The 20,904-nt window shown below is 49.6% G+C and overlaps 1 protein-coding gene across 2 annotated transcripts in view; it reads left to right on the plus strand.

Annotated features, from left to right (window-relative positions):
* LOC128912640 (sphingosine-1-phosphate transporter SPNS2-like) overlaps nucleotides 1-20,904 on the plus strand; it is a 141,277-nt gene that overhangs the window by 115,641 nt on the left and 4,732 nt on the right. Inside the window, exons 11-13 of one of the 2 annotated variants that reach the window (XR_008467708.1) lie at nucleotides 3,437-3,600; nucleotides 4,180-4,262; nucleotides 19,033-19,079. Coding sequence is in view for 1 of the 2 variants with exons in the window: in XM_054208945.1 (XP_054064920.1) it covers nucleotides 3,437-3,600; nucleotides 19,033-19,075 (207 nt within the window). In the remaining variant the exon portion in view is untranslated. The remainder of the gene's footprint in view (nucleotides 1-3,436; nucleotides 3,601-4,179; nucleotides 4,263-19,032; nucleotides 19,080-20,904) is intronic. The other variant, XM_054208945.1, reaches the window with a different exon arrangement.

Below are 20,904 nucleotides of genomic sequence, written 5' to 3' on the forward strand. Positions count from 1 at the left end.
CTGTTGTGAAAACGCCGTCAGCTGAAGTTTATTTAGCAAAGTCATTCCCCTTGGTCTGAGATCTGTGTTAACACACTGAGGGAAAAGAAGACGTGAACTTCCGTAGTTAGGGTGTCATCAAAGACTTTTGATTAGGCTGCAAAGCAGCAGGGCTTCCCCAAGTTTTGGGTAACTGTTTTGAAGGTTTTTGCTACCGACCAATTGGCAGAACAAAGAAAGGAATCCCACGCATGACTCCATGCTGAGGAGCTGGCACTGGCTGAGCTTGACACCCCCCCTTTTTGTTACTCAGGAGAGAGAGAAGACACCAAATACGATGCTAGATTGGGTCTTGCCAAATCCCAGTTAGACACCCGGGATGCTGTCATTGCAAGGAGTCGGGAAAGCCAAAAACTGGCAATAGAGAGCAGACCATTTGGCAGACAGTATGTCGTTCTTGGAGCCCAAGGCTGTAATTATGTCCTGTGTCCTCTTGAGAGGAGATGCCAAAGTCCAGTCTGAGCAGGTGGCTTGTAACTGGGTGGAAGAAAACAACAGAGAATAGTTGACTGTACGTTAACAGCAACAACACGTACGTGGGCCCTGATAAAGTTTTAGAGTTAAGAGATGCAGACATCTCTTACGCAGACATGAGGGGATTGTAAGAAACCTAGATGAGAAAGCCCGGCTGGCTTGGTGGGAAGAATTATACCTTGCTTTTTCTAAAAAAATTCTTACACATGTTGGGTCAAAAATGAAAAAGGTAGCAGATTCAATATTAACATGCTTTGGTGGTATAAAAGGTCAACATGATGCCTTAGAAAGGAAGGTGTGGGGCAAGCTGCATTGGGAGTTTTATTTGTTGGAGACTTTACATTTTCCAAGCTGGTTTTAGCTTAAAAACGTCCTGTCATCCATAAGAGAAAGCAATCGGGAGTGCATCCCTGGCTTTTCATCTTCTACTGCTGATTTATCATACCAATTTGCGGAGTGATTTATTGTCTGGTCCTTTTGGAGGATAATTGTATCCGTTCCCAAAAATGAAAAGCGGTTTAGAATTTCTAAATTTCTATTTTAGAATAGCCTCAATTCTGGCTATTGCATGCAGAGGAGCTGATTCAATGCCAAATTTTGGTTCTTAATGACGAGTAAGGTAAATGTTGCGAATTAAGGTGTCTGGATACAAGAGGGAATAAATTACCGGTCGATTTCCCTGTCTTCTGGGTGCTGTGCATGTTCTGATAATTTCCGATGGGTGCATTCTTTTCATATTCAAGTCTCATTATTATTTTTTAATAAGTGTCCCAGACTAATAGCCACTGTTACTTGCCTCCAGTCTAAGGACTTTTTTTAACCATAATTTCTCACATGAGACTTGTTCACAACACTTGTTTTCCCTTGTGTGTGTTGCACACTGTGAAGGAAGTTCTCGTTGAGAGGACAGAACACTTCCTTAGCGATACCCCAAGCACTGAAAGTTCCACCTCTTCCTCTCAAGGGCAGGGAGTGAAACAGAGACGCCTGGCTAAAAACCTTGAAATTCTTTCTGTAGATACACACTTCCCGTATTTATTCACTCCTCTCTACTGAAGAACGCTCCATTCCTGAAAGGCGGCCCTCTGCTCTTCTGTGTGCAGTGCTTGCAGCTCCAGCAGCAGGCTGGCGGCTCCTTGCCTTCGCTCTGGCAGGAGCCAGGCTGAGCTGTAAGATGGGTATGAAGGCACTGAGGCCACCAGCGCTCCAGAGTCTCCCCACTAAAGCATCCTCTGCAACCTGCTCACCCGAGTCATAGAATCCTAGAATGGTTTGGGTTGAAGGGACCTTCAAGGCCACCCAGTGGCACCCCCTGCCCTGGGCAGGGACACCTCCCACCAGCCCAGGTTGCTCCAAGCCCCGTCCAACCTGGCCTTGAACCCCTCCAGGGATGGGGCAGCCACAGCTTCTCTGGGCACCCTGGGCCAGGGGCTCACCACCCTCACAGCCAAGAATTTCTTCCTCAGATCTCATCTCAATTTCCCCTCTGTCAGTGTAAAACTCTTCCCCCTCGTCCTATCACTCCACTCCCTCATAAAGAGTCCCCACCAGTGTCATCCTCCTGTGACCTTCTGCTGTGCTTGGCCTCCGCTGAGGCACCTCTGGGCACACGTTTGTCTTCCAGGTCACTGCAGGGCTGTGAATTGGTGATCCCTCCTGCATGTGATATTTCCTGACTTGATTGTTAGGATTCAGGCCTTGAAGGTCAGATTTTGCTTGTCGTTTGTGTCTGACGCCACCTGTTTCATTAGCAGTGATGTAGCAGTTTAGAAGTTGCTGCCCAAGCGTTGACTATTTCTGGAGCCGCTTTGCGTCTGTGCATAGCAGTAGGATTTTACGTTGCAAATTCCCTGCAGTCTTTTGGTATAAAACTAGTATTTTTGACTCAACAAAATGTCACAGATAAAACCAGAGCTGGATGTTTAAATACCCAATGCCTTGAGACTCACCCCTACTGCTGCTACCTCTCTCTTGGGCTTATGGAGAGTAACGTTGTTTACTGGATAGTAGATAGTAAAATGTGATTGTTTTAGCTACAGACAGTCGTTAAATATTGCTGAGCTTTGGCAACAGCTTTTCACAATGAACTAAATACTGCCATTGCGCGTCACTGCTCCTTCGTGTAAGCGCAAACTTGTGTTTACCGTCATATAGTTATGCTTTTTGGCTGTGGGAAGACGCAGGTTGCCGTAGCCCATGAGCTCGGTGGTTCTTCGGTGTGGGTGCAGCCCCGATGCAGCAGACCTCGGGGGGCAGAGCCTGGGGGTCAGAGCGCATCTTGCCCACAATTGCATGAGCTCAGGGGGTTCGAGGAGGGAATGAAGCCCATACCTCAGACATGGGGATGAAAAACCACCTTTGAGTTCTGTTTCTGAAAATCAGGTGGGATCTCAGGTTTTTTGTTCTGTGAAAAACATTTCCCCCTTCCCACTCAATACACAGAAATGGAATTTAATCCCTCCTTTTGCAGAAAGGTAGGTAAGGTGCAGGAGTAAGCAGGGCTTGACAGAAATTGCAGAAGATGGATCGCTCCCTCAGCCGCTGAGCGATGCCGGGTTGGCCCTGCCGGCGCTGCGGGAGGCTCGGTCAGTACAGCAAGGTTAGACGCTCGGGGATGCAGCCACTGAAGCAGCCAGGGAAAAGATGGAGAGGGCTGTGGGAAGAATAACAGATCAGGCCAGAAGAGCCTGGGAGGCAGGGGAGAGCCCCCGCCAAGCTGCTCGCAGCACAAGTTGCCCAGGTTTTTCCACAGTGGCGTGTGGAAGGCTGAAGCATCCAAGGGATGTTCAGCCCTTACCAAACACACTGTTCCATTTTAAACTTCATGCACGTGTTTGGTGGGCGATTTTGTAGGGAATTGTGTTCCTTTCACCATCATCTTTTTTCATCTAAGTGACTAATTTTTTTTGCTCTTCTCTCCTAGATCTCAGACCTAATACGACAAAGCACAAAGGAGTCCCCAGTCTGGGAGTTCCTCAGCCTGGGGTACGCGCTCATGCTCTGCCCGTTTGTCGTTGTCCTAGGAGGGATGTTTTTCCTCGCCACAGCCCTCTTCTTCCTCAGTGACCGAGCCAAAGCTGAACAACAGTGAGTAACCTGGCAATTGCACATGGGGAGGTACCGCAGCCTGTTTTCTCTCTTGAACGTTATGCTCGTACTCTGTCCCTGCCCTTGGTCCTTCCAGGTCAAGGATGTGGGGTTGTGTGTTACGAACCTCAGCTCGGCAGAGTGCATGAGGCTGCACGAAGCACAGGGGCTTGGGTCGTGCTGGCTGGGCATCCTCTACACGCTTCTGCTCTGGTGGATCTCCGTTGTTGGCCATTCGCCCTGGAGGGGAGCACAGCATCTGAGGTCACCTTTTACCCTGGGGTGAGCATGCCACAGCCCGGGCCCTCTGTGGTGAGGGGTTGCTGTGTGCTGGAACACGCGGACTGCCAGGTGAAGAGCAAGAGAGAGATACTCTGCAGAGCATGGTGGTCAACTTTGAGCCCGCAGAGTCCCACCCAGCCCCCTGCGCCCGCTCGCTGCTCCAACGCACAGCAACGTCAGGCAAGAGGAAGAAAGCTGTGTACGTGGGGACATATGTGCTCAGGGGTCGCTGTATTAAAGATAGTCTTTCCCAGTCCCTTATTGCAGCTTGTTAAAAAAAAAGCTACTGTTTTTCAGTAAAGAAACCGATTCGGACCACCTCACGGTTGGCAACTACAGTAATTCGGAAGACGCTTCCACATGACATACAAACTTCTGGGGTTAGTCTCTTTCTCATAATTGTCGAAAAATAAGAGTATCTATGTATAATGTCATGCTGAATATGGGGGCAGGTGACCAGTCTGGTGTTGAGTATAAGTTGCCTTTGCCTTCCTCCCGTGGGGAGGAGGAGGAGGTGTCGTTTCTGTGGCTTGGCTGTGAGAGCCATTTGCATTGGTTCGAGAACGACACTGTTGTGACGTCAGCGCTGTGTCAGACATCCACGTCAGTGGGAATGTTGCATGGGTGGGCTCCCCCTCCGTAAATGTCGCTGCACAAGGGTTTGTATTGGTTTAATGACACGTAGATACGTGGAGTGAAAAAGTACAATGCAGACACGTCAACAGCCCGTGTAATTCTGCAAAGAGCAGAGTGTTCCTTGCTGTACCTTAAAGAGAAGGGCCCTGGCCTATCACTGTCACTAGACATAGTATGACTAGAAGGAAAACAAGGTGTTAGGAGGTTGCAGTAAGTGTGTGAACGGTTTTGGTGATACTTTCTGGCTCATACTGTCATCTCAGATGTATACAAGAGGTTTGGAACAGTGCCACAGATGGTGCTGGAGCCCTGTAAGAGCAGTTCCATCTTCCTTTTACTAATACGCACAAATACCGGAGGAAGGAAAGGTTTTCTGACATTCTCCCTATAATGAAGTGTTTAAACATGGTGGAATAAACAAGACCTCGTCACGTGTCCTGTAAGGAGGTTAAGTCCTGCACGGCTGTACTTTAGTGTGGCTTTGGAGATGTGACATGACTGATGTGTGCCTGCTTTATTATCTGCATATAAGGGCTTTAAATTAATTTTTAAATTAAATTTAAGTGAAATCGGAGATTAGGTCTTAGGAAGAACTTCCTGAGAGAAGGAGGATGTAAATTCTACAGCAGATTATTTGGCGAAGACATGAAAGCTGACCTGTGTTTCTGAAGGTCTCCCTGGCTTGGTCTTGAGGCGGGAAGATGGGAACTGCTCTCCGGCTGCCTCCCAGCCCTATTTCTGTAATGGTGCACAGAAGCTGTACGTGCAAGGCTAAGCAGGGATCGCCTGGGGACAGGGCAAGATGAACATAAGTTTCTAGGTGCTCAGGGTGGCTTTTTTTGCTGCAAGGAGCCAAAAGTTCTGTTTAGTGATTGGGCGGTAATACAACGCAGCGGGTGAAATCCCGCTTTGTGTAGCCATAGCATCAGCCTTTGCTCAGGGAACCCACCTGTCTCTAGAACTTCAGCGCTTGTCTTCACTACGTTCAGAGGGCGAGCGCTCGTTCCACTTATCCTTACGGTGGAGATGCATCCCCTTGCACTGCGCGTGTTGCAGCGTGGCGTGACGGCATCTCAGGTGGTGAAGGAGGATTTCAGTATTCAGGTATTCATCTTTCTCAGCATGTCTAACCCCACCTGGACCTTTATACCGGGCAATGCACTCTTGTCCCCAGTGGTGTCGCAGCTCCAGTGGGGGTCCCACAGAAGAGGGCCTTCTCAGGGGGCACTGCGGGTTGCAGGCTGGTCACTCACTGGTTGACTCTGCTTGGGTGCTGGTGCGGTTTCCCGTTCTGGGCCCCCCGGTTCCAGAAGGACAGGGAACTACTGGAGAGAGCCCAGCGGAGGCTATGAAGATGGTCAAGGGACTGGAGCACCTCTGTGCTGAGGAAAGGCTGAGAGCCCTGGGGCTGTTCAGCTGGAGAAGAGCAGACTCAGAGGGGATCTCATCAATGCTCAGCAATAAGGTTGGGTGTCAGGAGGATGGGGCCAGACTCTTCTCAGTGGTGCCCAGTGATGGGACCAAACTGGAACACGGGACATTCCATCTCATCATGAGGAAGAACTCGTCTACTGTGAGGGCGGCAGAGCCCTGGCACAGGCTGCCCAGGGAGGTGTGGAGTCTCCGTCTCTGGAGACATTCCAAACCCGCCTGGACGCGTTCCTGTGCCACCTGCTCTGGGTGACCCCGCTCTGGCAGGGGGTTGGACGGGATGGTCTCCAGAGGTGCCTGCCAACCCCCACCACTCTGTGATTCTGTGTTTTACGGGGTTGTTTTACAGTGCACCAAAAGACCAGCTTTGCAGCAGCGTTACTGCAGGAGGGTGACCACATCCCACAGCTCCGCCTTTCCTGCATTAAAGTGTTCATTTCTGTCTGGTGCTGCCTCGCCTGAGCAGCCCTGGCTGTGCTCTGTTCACGTCCAGAGCAGACCGGCTCCCAGTCCGCTTTCTGAAGAAACATATTTAGGGTTCAGACCTGGTTTGGTTGCTCTCTCTCTTTCAGCATCCTTCCCTTTCCTGGTCTGCATTATTCCCTTTTGTTTATGAATTTTGCATTATTTAGCTACTGAACTGGCTCAGGTACAGAGAGAGAACAGTTGTCATAAGTAACGGTTGACAAAAGAGTGTCTCTCACATGATTTCTACTGCACTGTTCCTGGGATATGCCCACTCCCGTGTTAAAAATACCCTGGCGTCCTACAGTCGGATTCCTGGAGAGCGCAGCTTAATTCGGGTTTGACACTCTGCTGAACAGCAAGTCGGGCTCTGCAATAAGGCTGGCAGCGGTGGGGTGATGTTCCTCTCCGTGCCGCGTGCGGTGGCGTCTGTGCTGGGGATCGGGTCCCGTCTGCCGTCACTGGCAGGTTCAGTGGGCTCCTCGGAGGAGTTTGTGGGGGAGGATTTGTTTGTTATGAGCTGCACGTTTGCCTGTGAGAGAAAAGACAACAGAGGGTTTTGCTGTTAGCAGCTTGAAACTCCACGCTGGCTCCAGATCGGGCGTCCAGCTCCCACCTATCCTAGAGACCGCCTGCGCTTGGCATCGCGCGCCTTTGGCCAGGATGGATTCCTGCCCGGCCGGCCCTCCCTCCCACCCTGCCTACTGCTGCCTACGGCAGAATTTCTGTTTCGAGATGCCGTGTTTTCCCTCTGCAGCCAGTCACGCTGCTCAGACGACAGGACTTGGAAATGGGCTTTGCCAAAAGAAATCAATTAACCTGCGGGAATCACAAAGGCTCGTGTCACCCGCCAGAGATTAAACCCATTCATCACCAGTAGGGTCAGGGCACACGGGGCAGATGTCACGGACCTCTCTAATGAACTAATATGGAAGCGAAGCAGTGTAACGCGGCTCTCGGCAGCTCTGCCTATGGAAATAAGGCTTCCCCCGCTTTAATTTCCGTGCTTCTGTGAAAAATAGTTCAGCGTTTTATTGCTGGGATTTTTTTGTGTGTTTGTTCCTTTGTGTACTGGTCTCTGGGCGTTTGCTTAGAGATAGTTTCTTCTTCCAGGCAGGACAGAGTATGAGGATAGCAACCTCTCTTTCCTGTAAAGCTTCCTCCGGTTTCCACCACACTTCCTTTCAAAAACTGAATTTCCAGGCTTTCAGTGCCTCATGACTTTTTTTTAACACTACTTTTATCACTGCCACAATTCCTGGCATATTTTCTAGGTTGCTTTTTTAGCACAGGAATTCCAGTCAATAAGGCTGCCCCTCTCACAAAAACACTCATGAGAAAAATTTCTTCATACGGCAGTTCTTTTTTTTTTAAATGACAATTCTTTTGTAACTATTTTCATACTGCATCAGAAGTCTGCCAGCTTAAAGAAGCTTTTAGTAAATTTAGGACTATCAGAGAACACGACACAGTACATCACTGTAATATAATCCAATCATTTTTGGTGCAATTTTTATAATACAAATTTAATCCCACCCTTCCGAAGTGATAAGAAAGAGAAAATGGTTAAGAATGGTTTCTGTAAGAGCTCTTAGGCACTAGTAATAACAAATACTTCAGTTCTTTTTTAAACCGCTCAACTACAATTCCTGCTGGGATTTCACTTGGCTGTATTGTCGTTCCATTCCTGCTCTGTAGGACTGCAGTGGAGGGTTAAAGCAGGCACGTTTTATTTCCAAACAGGGCTGCGCTCTGTGCTGTGTTCCTCTTACCTGCTTGATGACGGTCTGTGAGACCCGAGCTATGCTTTGAGATGCTCTGGAAGACGATATGTCCGAGTATCTTGCCATGGCAGAGCCCTACAGAAACAGGTCAGAAATGTGATGACCTTACTTTTATTCCCAGCTCCATCACTGATCCCTGCAGCCTTGGCAGGTGTTGGCCAGAAGGCAGCTTTGCGAGGTCAGGAGTGCTTCAGGTGCTTCAGTCCTTGGCGCTCAGAGCTCAGCGCTGCTGAGAATCGCGCCTCTGCTCTGTCCCTGTCCTCTTCCTCGCTCATAGCGCAGAGAACTTGAAAATACAGAGCTTTGCCCCAGGTTGCTGCGGAAGAAATGCTGTACCTATTAGAAGCGTTGGTGTACTTACTAGAAGCAATGGCTTCACCAGCAATTGGGAAGAATGCGGGGTTTTATTACGAAAAGGGGAAAAAAAAGTCCTTTCCCCAAGCTGTGACGCCTTTTGGGTGCCAGGGCGTATAAATCCCTGTAATGTAATTAGGGCGCAGCATGATGCTTTTCTGGGCAGCGAGGGGGAGCGCGGAGCACCTGGAGCTTTGCTGAGCAAGGACGCGGTGCCCCTGCCCGGGCGCGGAGCGGGGGCACCGCGGATGCTCTGCAGCAGGCGCAGGGATGCTGCAGCCCCGGCTCCAGCAGCGGCCACTCCCAGTTGTTCCTGAGGGAAAACCCAAACTCTCCTAGATTTTTCCTGAGAAACACCAGGTGTAGCATAGTCTGCACCTCAAATTTTGGGTTTTTATCATGTTTTTTATTTAATCCCTGATTTTCTGCCCGGAAGCATGAGATTGTCTGGTTTTTACCTTTCAGAGGTACAGAAAGATGCCCTGGATAGATATCCAAGTTTCATAATTGTTCGGTCCCTCTCTGCATCCTGCGTGAAAGGTGCCGGATGTTTTTCCCAAAAGATACAGCAATGCAGATCAGGCAGCAGGATGCAACTGCAGTGTGTATCCCTGGTGCAGACACCAGCAGCAAGAACTAGCTGCACTGATGCAGCTGGCCAGAATAAAAGACTTTAAGTGTTTAACTAGCTACCGCCCCGCACTTCAGAGACCTGCCAGCCTAAATGGGTCACCCGTTTGGTTACACGACAAGTATCAGGTTATTTAAACAGCTCTAGTAGGTTTTGCTTCTCTCCTAAAATTAAAATTAAACATTTAATAAAAAAACCATGACTCTTAACACCTTTGATCAGGCGTGGAAAGTCTTGCTGAGTAGCCATGCTGATTAACATTTCATTTTTAAAGCGGTGGGTACAAACCCTAGAGAGAAAACGCTCATTACAGACTAGGTAGCGCAAGCCACAAGAAGAAAGCCCTACTCCAAACACCTTTTCTGCTCTCTTAAACACGGCACATCTGCAAATTACATTACGGGAAAAATGAGAATAATCCATTTTCAGACTCCGTCTTCTGCCTCACATCAGGCTTATTTTTAGCCTTTTCTAGAACTAGGTATAAAATGATCTCCCCGTTCTCCTATTGCAGTAATTTGAAAGTGTCTGACCTTATTTTTGCTTTGCAGATTCTATTATGTGGGGCAGGGGAAGGGCTCGCAACCCTCTTTTTCTCTGATTTTTCGGTGGCAGCGGTTAGAGACAGAGAGGACCCAGGAGACGACCCCGTGTTGCTGCCAGCAAAGGACAGGGGCCCCCCCATTAAGGCGTCCCAGGTATTAACCTGGCACGCCAGCCTCATACACGGCATCTTCCCTTCTGGTAGTTTACAGTACTAAAAAGGGTATTTCTTCTATGAAACGTTTTAAGATGGATTGCGAGGGGTTTTTTGAAGAGGCTGGACACTGTAGAGAGACGTCGCAGTGCTGCGCTGAAGCAGAGTTTGAATTCGGGGGTTTCAGGGCCAGCGAGTGGATTTAATCAAACACCTGCCATAAAGGGACGTTTGAGGAACAGTTCACTCACTGCTGATATTCAGCTCTTTAAGGAGAATAATATGATTGCGTTGTTTTTTACTTTACAAAAGAGCAATAATTAAACATTTCCTACAGTAATATGAGTGCACAATGCTTTATTAGCCCAGATAAGATGTCCTTGGCCTTTGAAGGCATGTGAATTTACAGCAAAATGCCCAGAGTGGGATGCAGAGGATCTGTGATGATGGAAGAAGAGGCAAAGCGTGTGTTGTGAATATCCGAGAGTGGCATGATAAAGGCGCATGGACTGCAGATGGAATAAGATTAAACTATTAGATGGTTCATATGGAATTGAAGGGTCGGGAATGTGAAGGGAAGAGGCAGTGAAAATATAAGTAGTATTATTATTGGTGGAAAATGCTTGCTTGCAGAGCTGGTTTTTCCTCCCCTGTTTACTAGCCATGGTTGTAACTCCATAAACGGAGCTAGCAAATGTAAGAATGTAATGGCTTGGGACTGAATTTTAAAGGCTGGTTTGCTTCTTCAGTTGGGAGCTGCTGGTTTCATGTAGCTGGAAAACATGGTCTTATATAGAAAAATATACTGACGTGTTCCGTTGCCGTAGCCAACCTGCGGATTTCCTGCAGGTGAGGCAGGAAGGTGGCAAAGGTCAGTTCGGTTGGTCACAGGCGTTTTGATCTCAGTTGCGGTCCTTACGCTCATGGCATTTGGAACATGCTGTTCAGGCTAATTATTGGCAGCCGGAGCTTTGCTTAAGTACAGGCAGAAGGACTGAGCCAGCTGGTGCTGGCGTAGCTCTTGCTGACTGCGAGCTGCGGAAGAGGCCGCAGGCAGAACTTCAGGGTTCTCCAAGCCCATCGGTTCCCCGCGTATACTGCCCTTCTGAGGTTCATCTCCTGCGCCACCGGAAAGGAAAACAATATTCCTAGACTGTTCCCAGCTCCATTCTTGCTGAAGAACAGCACTTCAGTAATTTCTCTACGTTCCCGAAGTTACAGGAGGGCAAAGCTTACTTGGCCAAGACGAGCACCAGATCAAGAACTACTTGCAGTCCTCCTGCTGTCTTGGCTATTGACTCTGCTGCGACCTTCAGGAAGTCAGGTGCCATCCCTAAAATGTTCACCAGCGGTAAAACAGGATTAAAAGCACTTGCTCACAAGGTACAAGGGGCACTTAAACCATATGCCTGCGATGGCTTCAATATGTCAGTTGGCATTGTCATTGCAAAGGACGGTCCTTGGCATATGCAGGGACTTTTCCGCACAGGAGGATATTTTAAACTCGGGCTAAGACAGTTTCTTTGCTAAGGCTGCCCTGGCACAGATCCGGAATCTGATCAGATTCCACGCAGGTGACTGGAGCAGCGAGCAGAAGACAGTCTTCCAAGCCAGAAACCCTTTCTGACACAAGGAAATAGAACAAATCATGAAAAATTCAGCCCTGCTAGTCTGTCTCCTGTAGCCTGTCGTGGTCACAGAACATATTACGAAGGTATTGACTTTTATAACAGTAGGTGACCTCTTCACGTGGAGAAATCTGTGAGGCAGATTCTCAGCAAGCTGTGACTGTAGGTGTGTTACAGTAATTTACTGGTAGCTGGGTCTTGGGCCTGAATGGCATCTTTTAGTGAAACAGGGACAAAACTGCTGGAGTATTCCTTCCAGCGATTCAGTAAGGAGTGTCCTGCGTGCTCTGGTTTGGTCCCTCCTAACTTCGCTGCCAGACCACTGCCGCGTGGCAGGCAGGGCTGGCCCAGGCGTGCAGCGGAGCCAAGCGGAAGGATGGTTCCCCGTACCCGGTACCTTCGAGGTTGGTGAAAGGAGCTGTAGCATGAGGCAGTTATTTTGGAGGGTAAGAAGTTTGTTTCTTGTCAAGTGGCATCAGGAAGTTCTACATGATTTTCTGTTTAAAGATTGAATTGGATCATACCCGCTTTTTAATTCATGTTTTATCCCCTTTCCCATTCAGTCTTGCCCTCCGCTTCCTCCCTCCTCCATTCTTTCAGTGGACATGAGAGTATGCCGTTACCCACATCTCCTATGGCACTAAAAATCCCACCTTAATTCTGAGACCAGCGTCATCTGGCAGAATTATACATGCAGGGACAGGCTCCGGCACAAAGTTTTGGGGGCTTCAGAGCCCCGCATCTTCACTAACGTCAGGACTCCCCGTTAGCGTACCACAGCAAGGCAGACTTGGCTCCGGAGTTCATTTCCATCCAAGGCTTCGATACCCTAATGAGGGCTCTGAGCCGCTCGTCTTCACAGCTGCTCAGTCGCAGCTGCCTGGAAAAACAGAAGGAAAGGTTATTGATTTTTTGCTTCATGCGCCTGTTTTCTCCTCTGGCAAGATCTGCGAAAGAGGAAAAAATAGAAGCTGACCTATGTTTCTTCCTCTGGAGGCAAATATGCTCCGCACCTAGATTAAATGGACCCATGGAAAACGCCATCAGAGTCTGCGCAGCTTTAAGGGGCTGTTCCCGATAGAAAAAACTGTATTTGCTGTACACGATTATGATTCCGTTCGCTAACCCCACTGCCGCGCAGGAAGAAAAGGGGCTTTAAGGCAATTCATCTCTTTAGCGCAGCTGGCGCAGCACCTGTCAGCCCCCGCGCCGGGCTGTGAGCCGCTGCTACAGGCGCAGCCACCACCGCTGTCTCCAGAGGGAAGGGCAACGCTGTGCCGGCGGCCACCAGGAAGGCTGCGCTGCCAGGGCCTGGTCTGGAGTCCTTCCGACTTACAGCAGCCCCAGGCTTCCTCTCAGGGTAGAAATGAGTGAGGACGAGCAGCCGGCAGAGCTAAATTAAGCAATGGTTTCGCGCTCCAATGCCTGATTTTTGTTAAATTTCGTTAGCGCTCTGCTTAGCGTCCTTCTCCTTCAGCAAACTGGCCTCAGCCTCCTCAAACAGAGCCTGCTCCTGGGGGTGGATGAGCCTGTCGCCGAGCATCAGGGGGCTCGGTGCTAGGCCACCTTTAGCTGTGCTGCTCCTGTCCCCCTGCCGCTCGCTGGGGTCTGTCTCGGTTGATGTATTGTTACCGCTCACCTTTCACGCGTCTCCACTTCCAGTCTCTGGTTTCAGGTGCAGCGTACCACGAGCCTTGTAAATCAAAGCACCGAGTTTCTGCAGTAACGCGCGGTGTTAATCCTGTGTGCTTTGTCCCAGAGTTACTGACTCTGCTATCAAAACAGCTGGGGTTGAGTTAAAGCAGGACATGCTATGGAAGCAATCCCCGATCCGGCTGTTCTCACACCCTGCTCAGGGGGGGTCGGTTAAATGCTCTGCAGCCGTTTGTGTAGGGAGCAGGTAGAGTGCACCCGGCAGTTTGTGCGGCATCCCGGGAGAGCTCTGTTGTGGAGCAGGGACCCAAAGCCATCTCCCGCCAACGGCAGGTGAAAATGGCAACTATGCTTCGCTGCTGGAGGACAGTCATGGCTAACATATCTATAGTCTGCGCTGCTTGATTAAAAACTCCGTATAACGAAGGGCAGAAAAGGTACACACTTGTACGGGAGTCTCCAGCCGGCCGGTTTTCCCCTTGGTAAAGCGTGTGGCAAAAAGGTTGTGCAGGGCTGGGACCAGTATGTTGTGCAGGGCTGGGACCAGTACGTTCTACTGCCAGGAGCCGCAGAGAGCCAGCAGCTGGGGCAGGCTTCTGCGGCGAGCGAAATAAGAGAAAGCAGAATCACCACGGCCTTCTTTGATTTGTTTCAGGGACAGGAATCTTTGCATGAGCTCCGTGCTCGCATCCGCAGCCCCGCTGGCATTGTGCGCTGCTAGATGAAACTCGGTGCATTGAGGAGTTTGATTCAAAGTCCTCGAGGGAAACGTGACAGAAATCCCAGTGAAATGCAGCTGTAAATCCCTCTGTGCTGAAATGCCGGTGAGACAAAGCAGTAGGGTCTGCGTGGCGCATGGCTGAGGTGTGATAACGCGGTTGTTTGTGTTTTTAAGGTGTTTCCTGGTCCCGCGTGACCCGTTTGTGCTGCTGGCAGGCCAACCGCAATAAGCTCTGCATCCTCTCGGGGCCGAGTGCTTGTGAGGGTGATGACACTATGCAGACAGGGGTGGAAAATACCAGCAGGACGGTCTGTAAACTTGTGTCCGTTTCCCTCCTTTGTTTACTAAAATGTTAATGTGTTTTGGCAATTGGCTTCAGCAAGGATTTATTTAAAGCAATTGATCCCTGCAGTAGCAAGGTGGTGGACGAAGTGAGCCCAGGTGTAGAACATAGGCTTTCCTGACATTTCTCCCCTTCTGAGCCCCAGCTGGGAAGTGGGGAGGTGGTTACTGTGCAGGAGAGACCTTTGCCGGTGCCCAAGCCCACTGGATGCTGCGCTGCCTCGGCGACCTCTTTCCTTACAATGACACTTGTCCTCTCGCGGGTGTCAGGGAGACCACAGTGACAGCATTACTTCTGCCCCAGGGTTTGATGGACGAGGTTGTGTGCATTTCAAGCTCAAGAAACCCAGTGTGGAAGGCTGCCCCAGCTCTCCTGCCCCGTAAGCGTTTTGTCGGTTATCTGCAGGAAAACAGTGATAACTACAGCACGAGCCAGCCTCACGGGCGAGTAACTTCCCGTCTTCATTTATCAGTAGATAGAATTCACTGTTACCTCTGACAGTCGTACAGGTGTGGAGCTATGAATGAAAACCTTAGCCTCTTTTTCTTGCCGAGTTTCAGAGCGCGACATTAGAACTGCGTGCTGCTGCTCATGTTCGGTGGCGGGATTTGCGCCTGGCTGGGCTGCTGATCGTCACCGGTACACAGCTGGAGTGTGGCATTGGCTCTAATGCTTTGATGCCAAAAAACCCCCTTTGACTAGCTGCATTTGAAAAAAAGATTTGTTTCTCATGGATTTAAGGCCATAGAGCCGCGTTACCTTTCAAGGATGTCTGTGCATTTAAGCGTTTCATCACCTGGAATTTCTGCTTTCAGTGTGTGCACAGGCCTTCGGGAGAGGGTTACAGCCCCAGCAGCATCTGAGACGTTCAGACGGGGGCACTCTGGGGAAGGGTGCCATTAGTCACTGTTCCCTTCCTAAAGCGCTGCTTCAGTCTGGCACTTTACAGCACATCGCGTGGTACCTCAGAAGCACAGAACTGCGGCCAGTGAAGTGAAGGAAGGAGAAGGGCCCCCAGTCGCAGGCAGGAGCTGCTGTCGAGGCAGTGACCCAGCTGCCCCTGCAGCCCCAGCACTCCCGTCTGCGGAGTGAGCTCCTGCTAGTCCGAAAATGAGTTCTTTGCAGGCTAGAAGGGCCCCACCGAAATATTTCATTGTTGGTTGTAAAAGTTAAGTGATGTTAAGTACAGCAAGCTGTAAAAATTAGGACGTTATTTCCTAATATGCTTCTCTGTTACAAAAGCCAGAGCCTGACTCGTTTACATGGCAAGAAAACGGGGCTTTTGGAGAGCTGTGGGATACTGAAATAAGTGTGTTGTTTAAGTTTTGTCTGAAAGTTAACGTTAAACGGTGTTGGCAGCATCCACACGAGCTTTATTTAGCACAGCCTTTGTCGTGGAGCCTTGTGCACGACGGTGCTGCACATACCAAAGCGTGTTCTCCTTCTGCACGTCCTGTTACTTGCTCGAGGTCGAGCTCATGACCAGAGATGACGTATTCATGGAGCTCAAACAGTCATCAGCCCGTATGTTACGGAAAGCCAGCGGGACGTGTGTCCCGCGACTGCTTCTCACAACTTCACCCTAAATTCTGGAGCAGGCGGAGCTGCAGGTGAGACGGGAGATCTGGGTGCTGTTCCTGCTGGCCCAGGCTGGGGCAGAGCACCCTTGGATGGGATGTGGGCAGCAAAACCTCCTTCAAAAGCCTCGTAAGGCCCAGACTGTGCTGGGAACTGTTCGGCAGAGCTGCATTTACTGCAAACTGTCATCCCCAGCATCTGTTGGCTTGGGACACAGCATTTGGAGCGTCATCTCCGCACAGCTCCTGAAGCAAAGTAGAGCACAGCTGAGTGGTAAAACGTCTTGGCCACTCCTCTGTTACCTTAAATTCATCTTCTGCTTCTTATGCAGTTCTCTCACCGGCTTGAGGTGCTTTAAATTAGATCCATTTTACATAGTATAAATATTTAACAGCTCTAGAGCGTGTAGTTTAATATTAAACAGACAGCCTTATAAATACTTCAGAATTATAGATGCTGTCACACTACATGGAAACGGTTTGATAGGATCTAGCAGAAATATTTAGGTTTGACAGGGGAGGAGACGGTGGGGTTAGAAGGAGTCAGCCACATTCTTAACTGCTGGAGGAGCCTGTAAAAAACTAAAAAAAGTTGTACAGCTTCTGCTCTTGAAAGGCAATTTGGGTAAGTTTCCTCCCCCTCAGGAAATAACAGAGTGGTTCCCACCCCGCGCTCTTTCAGGAATGAAAACATTCACAATCTTGAGAAAACACTGCAGATAAAACAGAACAATTTAGGAACCAATGTTTAGTCAGCAGATATCCCCAAATCGGAAGCGACAATCTATTCGGGGGGGATTATCGTTATTAGAAAGGCAAGTGGGACTTAAACAGGGATTTAGATGCTCTTGAGCCTTGTTAGCTTAAGTCCATGTACTACATTTTACCACCTAAGAGAATCTAAAATTTATTGTTAGTGGTTTTGCTTTAAAAAAAAAATAAAAATTCACAGCTGACCTGCTGGCACTCTCAGCCGAGCCTCACTGAAACCTGGCTGTGCCTCAGGCAGCGCCTGCTCCGGAGCGGGGGAGGAGGACTGCACCGACCCCAGCCTGGGAGACTCGCTCCCTCTCCTGCCCACCAGCTGCCCGGGGCAGCCCTGAACGCCACCGCTCTCCCCGGCAGGTTCTCGAGTCACGTGGGGTCTAATTTCCCATGAAATTGTCTAAATGCATTTCAGGATGAGCCCCTCTAGGCCTCTGTTCCCATCTGTGAAAGAGAGATAAAGCAAAGTTGAAAGAAATGTGTTAAAATGCAAAGAACGAGTAACTCTCACGACTCGGGGACAATGTAAGTACTTGTGTGGAAGGTACATTTTATCCCACAGGAGGCTGAACTCTCAGTAATAAAAGGAAGATTGTGTGTTTACAGTTCATCTGTCATCAGCGCAGGTGGGTTCTCTGTGCTAAAGAGAAAGTGATGGCAAGGCTAACCTGTTCTGTATCTGTTCTGTATCTTGGAAACATGTAGAATGAATTATACGTTAAGGGACATGACTTTCAAACAACATTATGGCTCATTCAAACAGCTGGAGTTTCAGTATTCTGTGATAGCTTCATGACAAATCCTAGTTTACTTCCTACATCTAAAGTTGCCCGTAGCGTTACAAGGTCGTCTGTTCTCTCTCTCTGATGTACTCTGGTAGTTGACGCACGGTGACAGCGGTCACTACAACGTCATGTCCAATGCCGTAGGGCTACCACGCACAGTAAGTCTACAAAGAACCCTGGGTCAGCTCCTGCATCAGAACCGTGTCAGTTCACAGCCTGGAAAGGCAGAAAAGGCACAGAGGCTTCTGGGCATCTTGGAGACAGACTTTCTGTGAGGTTGGTGCGAAGTTGGGGGCTGCAGGCTGAACTGGGCCAATTTCTCACGCAGAGATTTCTTGGAAGGTGGGCTCTAACCACTGGTTAATTTTTATCCTGGAATACGTGTCTGAATCCAGCGTTATCCCTTCTCAGCACTAAAAGAGTGTCCTGGGTCAAGAGCCACAGATGAGTTTAATGACTCAGCATTTTCCGAAGGAAAACGGTGTTCCACTGAGCGGTTCTCACCTGCTGGGATTTCAGGCAGTGATGGTTCCTGTGATCTCCCCCGTAACCCTGCCCAAGTTTTACCGATTCAGAAAGGTGCTGCGCTTTTACTTGTGATGGCAAAATCCTGCTGCAATCCTGTAAGATACAGAACACTGCAGTTTCGGTTTACTTGTGATTTGAAGTTAGCACAGCCGAATGGTGTGAGAAGACTCTGCCTCTGTGACTCATGTTTCTTCTCCTCTAGTGGCCAAGTATGGCTGGCGTGCACTCGGGAAAAGCACTCAAACGGGGCCAGGGCCTTAATGAGGTGGGGGTTTTCCAGCGTCGTCCCTAAGAGCCCAGGCCTTCCCACTGACATCAGTGAACAGCCGAGATAGAAAGCAAGTCCCAAAGGTCTTAGAGTCCGAGGGTGACTTGTCCTTACCGTCCCCCCTGCTGTGCTTAACACTCCGGAAGGCGATGGCTCCTGTCCCTGGGAGGCATGAAGAGCGTGGGGCAGCGGGGAGCGGAGACCTGCTGCGGCGGGAGAGCTGCCGGGGGGAGGCTGAGTTGCAAAGAGAAGGAGCAGGTCCAAGGGATGAACTTTGTGAAACTATTGCTGCCTTCCCCCTGGTGCCCGCGGAGCAGGCAGGGCCTGGGCCCCTCGCTGCCCTCAGCGGCAGGAGGTGCGGGACAGCACGCTGCCCAGAACAGCTTCTGCCTGGTGACGCTGCAGTCCCCACCGCACCCCGTCCATCACGCGGGAGCAGTTGTCTGGAACAGCAGCAGGTCTTCAGCGGCTGGAAATAGACAGACAGCTCCTCTTTTTCTTAATTTAATTTTTATCAGTGGTGACTGTTTACATTTATGGTGTCAGTCCGAAGGACGCCATTCAACAGCCACTGCATAAACAGTCTTGGTACCGGCTCAGGGAAACAATTGCTACGTCTGAATGCCTTTGGGACCTTCCCAAATCCTTGTCAATTAGTGTCAGCAACATTACTTGGCATGTTCCAGCAATTGTCAGAACTGCCACCAGACACCGCTGTGAGAGGCTTCAGCTTTAGTCCATTGTGCAGGACAGTTGTAGTGTCCGCTCTCTCTAGGAACTGTTAAGCAACAGGAACCTGGCTTTAATAGGCTGGTGTGCTTTTAGGAGCCTGGTTGTGGGCTAATTGCAGCGCTGACGTGTCACTTCTGTTTTCCCTCCACCAGGGTGAATCAACTTGTGATGCCACCAGCCTCTGTGAAAGTCTGAGACGGTGAGTGACCCAAACCAGCAACTGGTCTCGAGCGACCCAACCACTCCAAAACCCCTCGCCAGCCCTTTCTTTCCTTATAAGTTGGAAAGAGTCAACCTTAGACGGCCACGGTCTGCACCTTTGCTACCCTCAACCCAAATCGGAGCAAGTCACAAATAGGGAAACCAGGGGGGTCAACTCAAGTGTCCTTTATTGCATTGCGTTGCTTCCAGAAACCCGGTGCTCCCGCCTTCGAGCAGATAAGACCACGCAACCCCATTGACTTGACCAGCAGCAGGTGTGACTGTCTGAGGCCAGAACTTAGAACATTCCTGGCGTCCATAAAAACTTGCTGCTGCATTGCTCTGGTTCAACATCTGCTCGCTATCAAGTGACCATTACTAGCATATTCCAAATTTTCTGCAGAAAAATGCTTCCTGGCAGCACACGAACTTGCACGTCATTGCGAGGACTGTCCCCACTCCAACCCTTGATCCAGGGCGGCGGAGCTGAGGCCTCGGCAGCGAGCCAGGGGGAGAGGCCCGCGCCCGCTGCCCTTTCTTCTCCCTTCTGGTCATGCTGTTCTTATCACTCGCCAGCAGTCACAGCATTGCAGCTCAGAGCCGCGGCGACTGATAAACACTTCCTCGCATTTTACTGTAGCCAAAATTAATTAAAGCAGGTTTTTGAAGAGGAGATTTCTTTCCCATAAATTAAATGCATTGAAAGAGTAATCATAAAATCAGAACTCAATACCACACTTAAGAATGGCCTTTTGGGGGAAAAGATTTAATACAATCTCTAGTACAGCAGATGTGTTATTTCCACAGAGGGGAATATATTCTGGCATACTCGCACATTGTCATTTATCAGTAGCTTTTAGAAAAAGGGTATTGGTTGGGTTTTTTTTTTTTTTAAAAAAAAGCCCCAAAAATCTGTGACCAAATATTAGGTAGCGTTGCTGAGACCTGCATTATAAAACACTGACCACTTGGGTCCTGCGCACACCTAGGTTTTTCACTGTACTTTCTTCTCTTTTGGTCCAGTTTTATACAGGTTGAGCAAAACTAGGCCATTGTTAAAGGCAATTTTTCTATAACCCAGCAGTCACTGATTTTTTAAGGTCGGGGCAATTTCCTGCGTAACATGGAGCACAGAACCTCTCAGAGGAAATCCTGCAGCGAGAGAGCTGGTTATCCTTCCCACTTAATCCAGGAAAGCTGCTGGCCACTTGGGTATTCCGCAGCATGCGCAAGTGGTGTCTCACCAGGCAATAGACGTGCTGATGTTGCTCTTCAAAGCAAGTGTCTGCCACCAGCAGAAAGCCAGCGTCTGCTCTGCCTTGTTAGCAGCAATACTGACAGCTGAGCTCTGCTGCTGGGGCGGCGCATGCTGGACTCCCCCCCACTGGGCTCTCCAAGGGACAGCGGTTTTGAAAAGTGACAGTTCAGGACAAGAGGCAGTCCCTGTTTTCTTGAGTGAACTGATGGGGTTCAAAGGTCTAGCAAAAATTAACCTTGCTGCCTGCTGAGCTGTTTCAACCCACATCACAGCTGTACCTACACAACTGACATGAACAAGACATGGCTGGTGCCCTTAAGTAACATGCACAGGAGTCTAAACCTGCTCCTGGCTCACCTGGGCAGATTTTGCCTGGATTACAATGCATTTGCGTTTCCAATTCCAAAAGCCTACAGTACATCCCAAAGAGCTCTCCCCAGACCGGTCAAGCTGCGCGGAGGCAAGGTGCATCTTAGCTGGCCTCCACCACAAAGCTGGGTGCATGCGTTCACCATTACCAATCAACGCCTGTGACTACCCATTAACCACCTTCTTCTCTTCTTTG

The sequence above is a fragment of the Rissa tridactyla genome, chromosome 7 (assembly GCF_028500815.1).
Source record: "Rissa tridactyla isolate bRisTri1 chromosome 7, bRisTri1.patW.cur.20221130, whole genome shotgun sequence".
Classification (NCBI taxonomy): domain Eukaryota; kingdom Metazoa; phylum Chordata; class Aves; order Charadriiformes; family Laridae; genus Rissa; species Rissa tridactyla.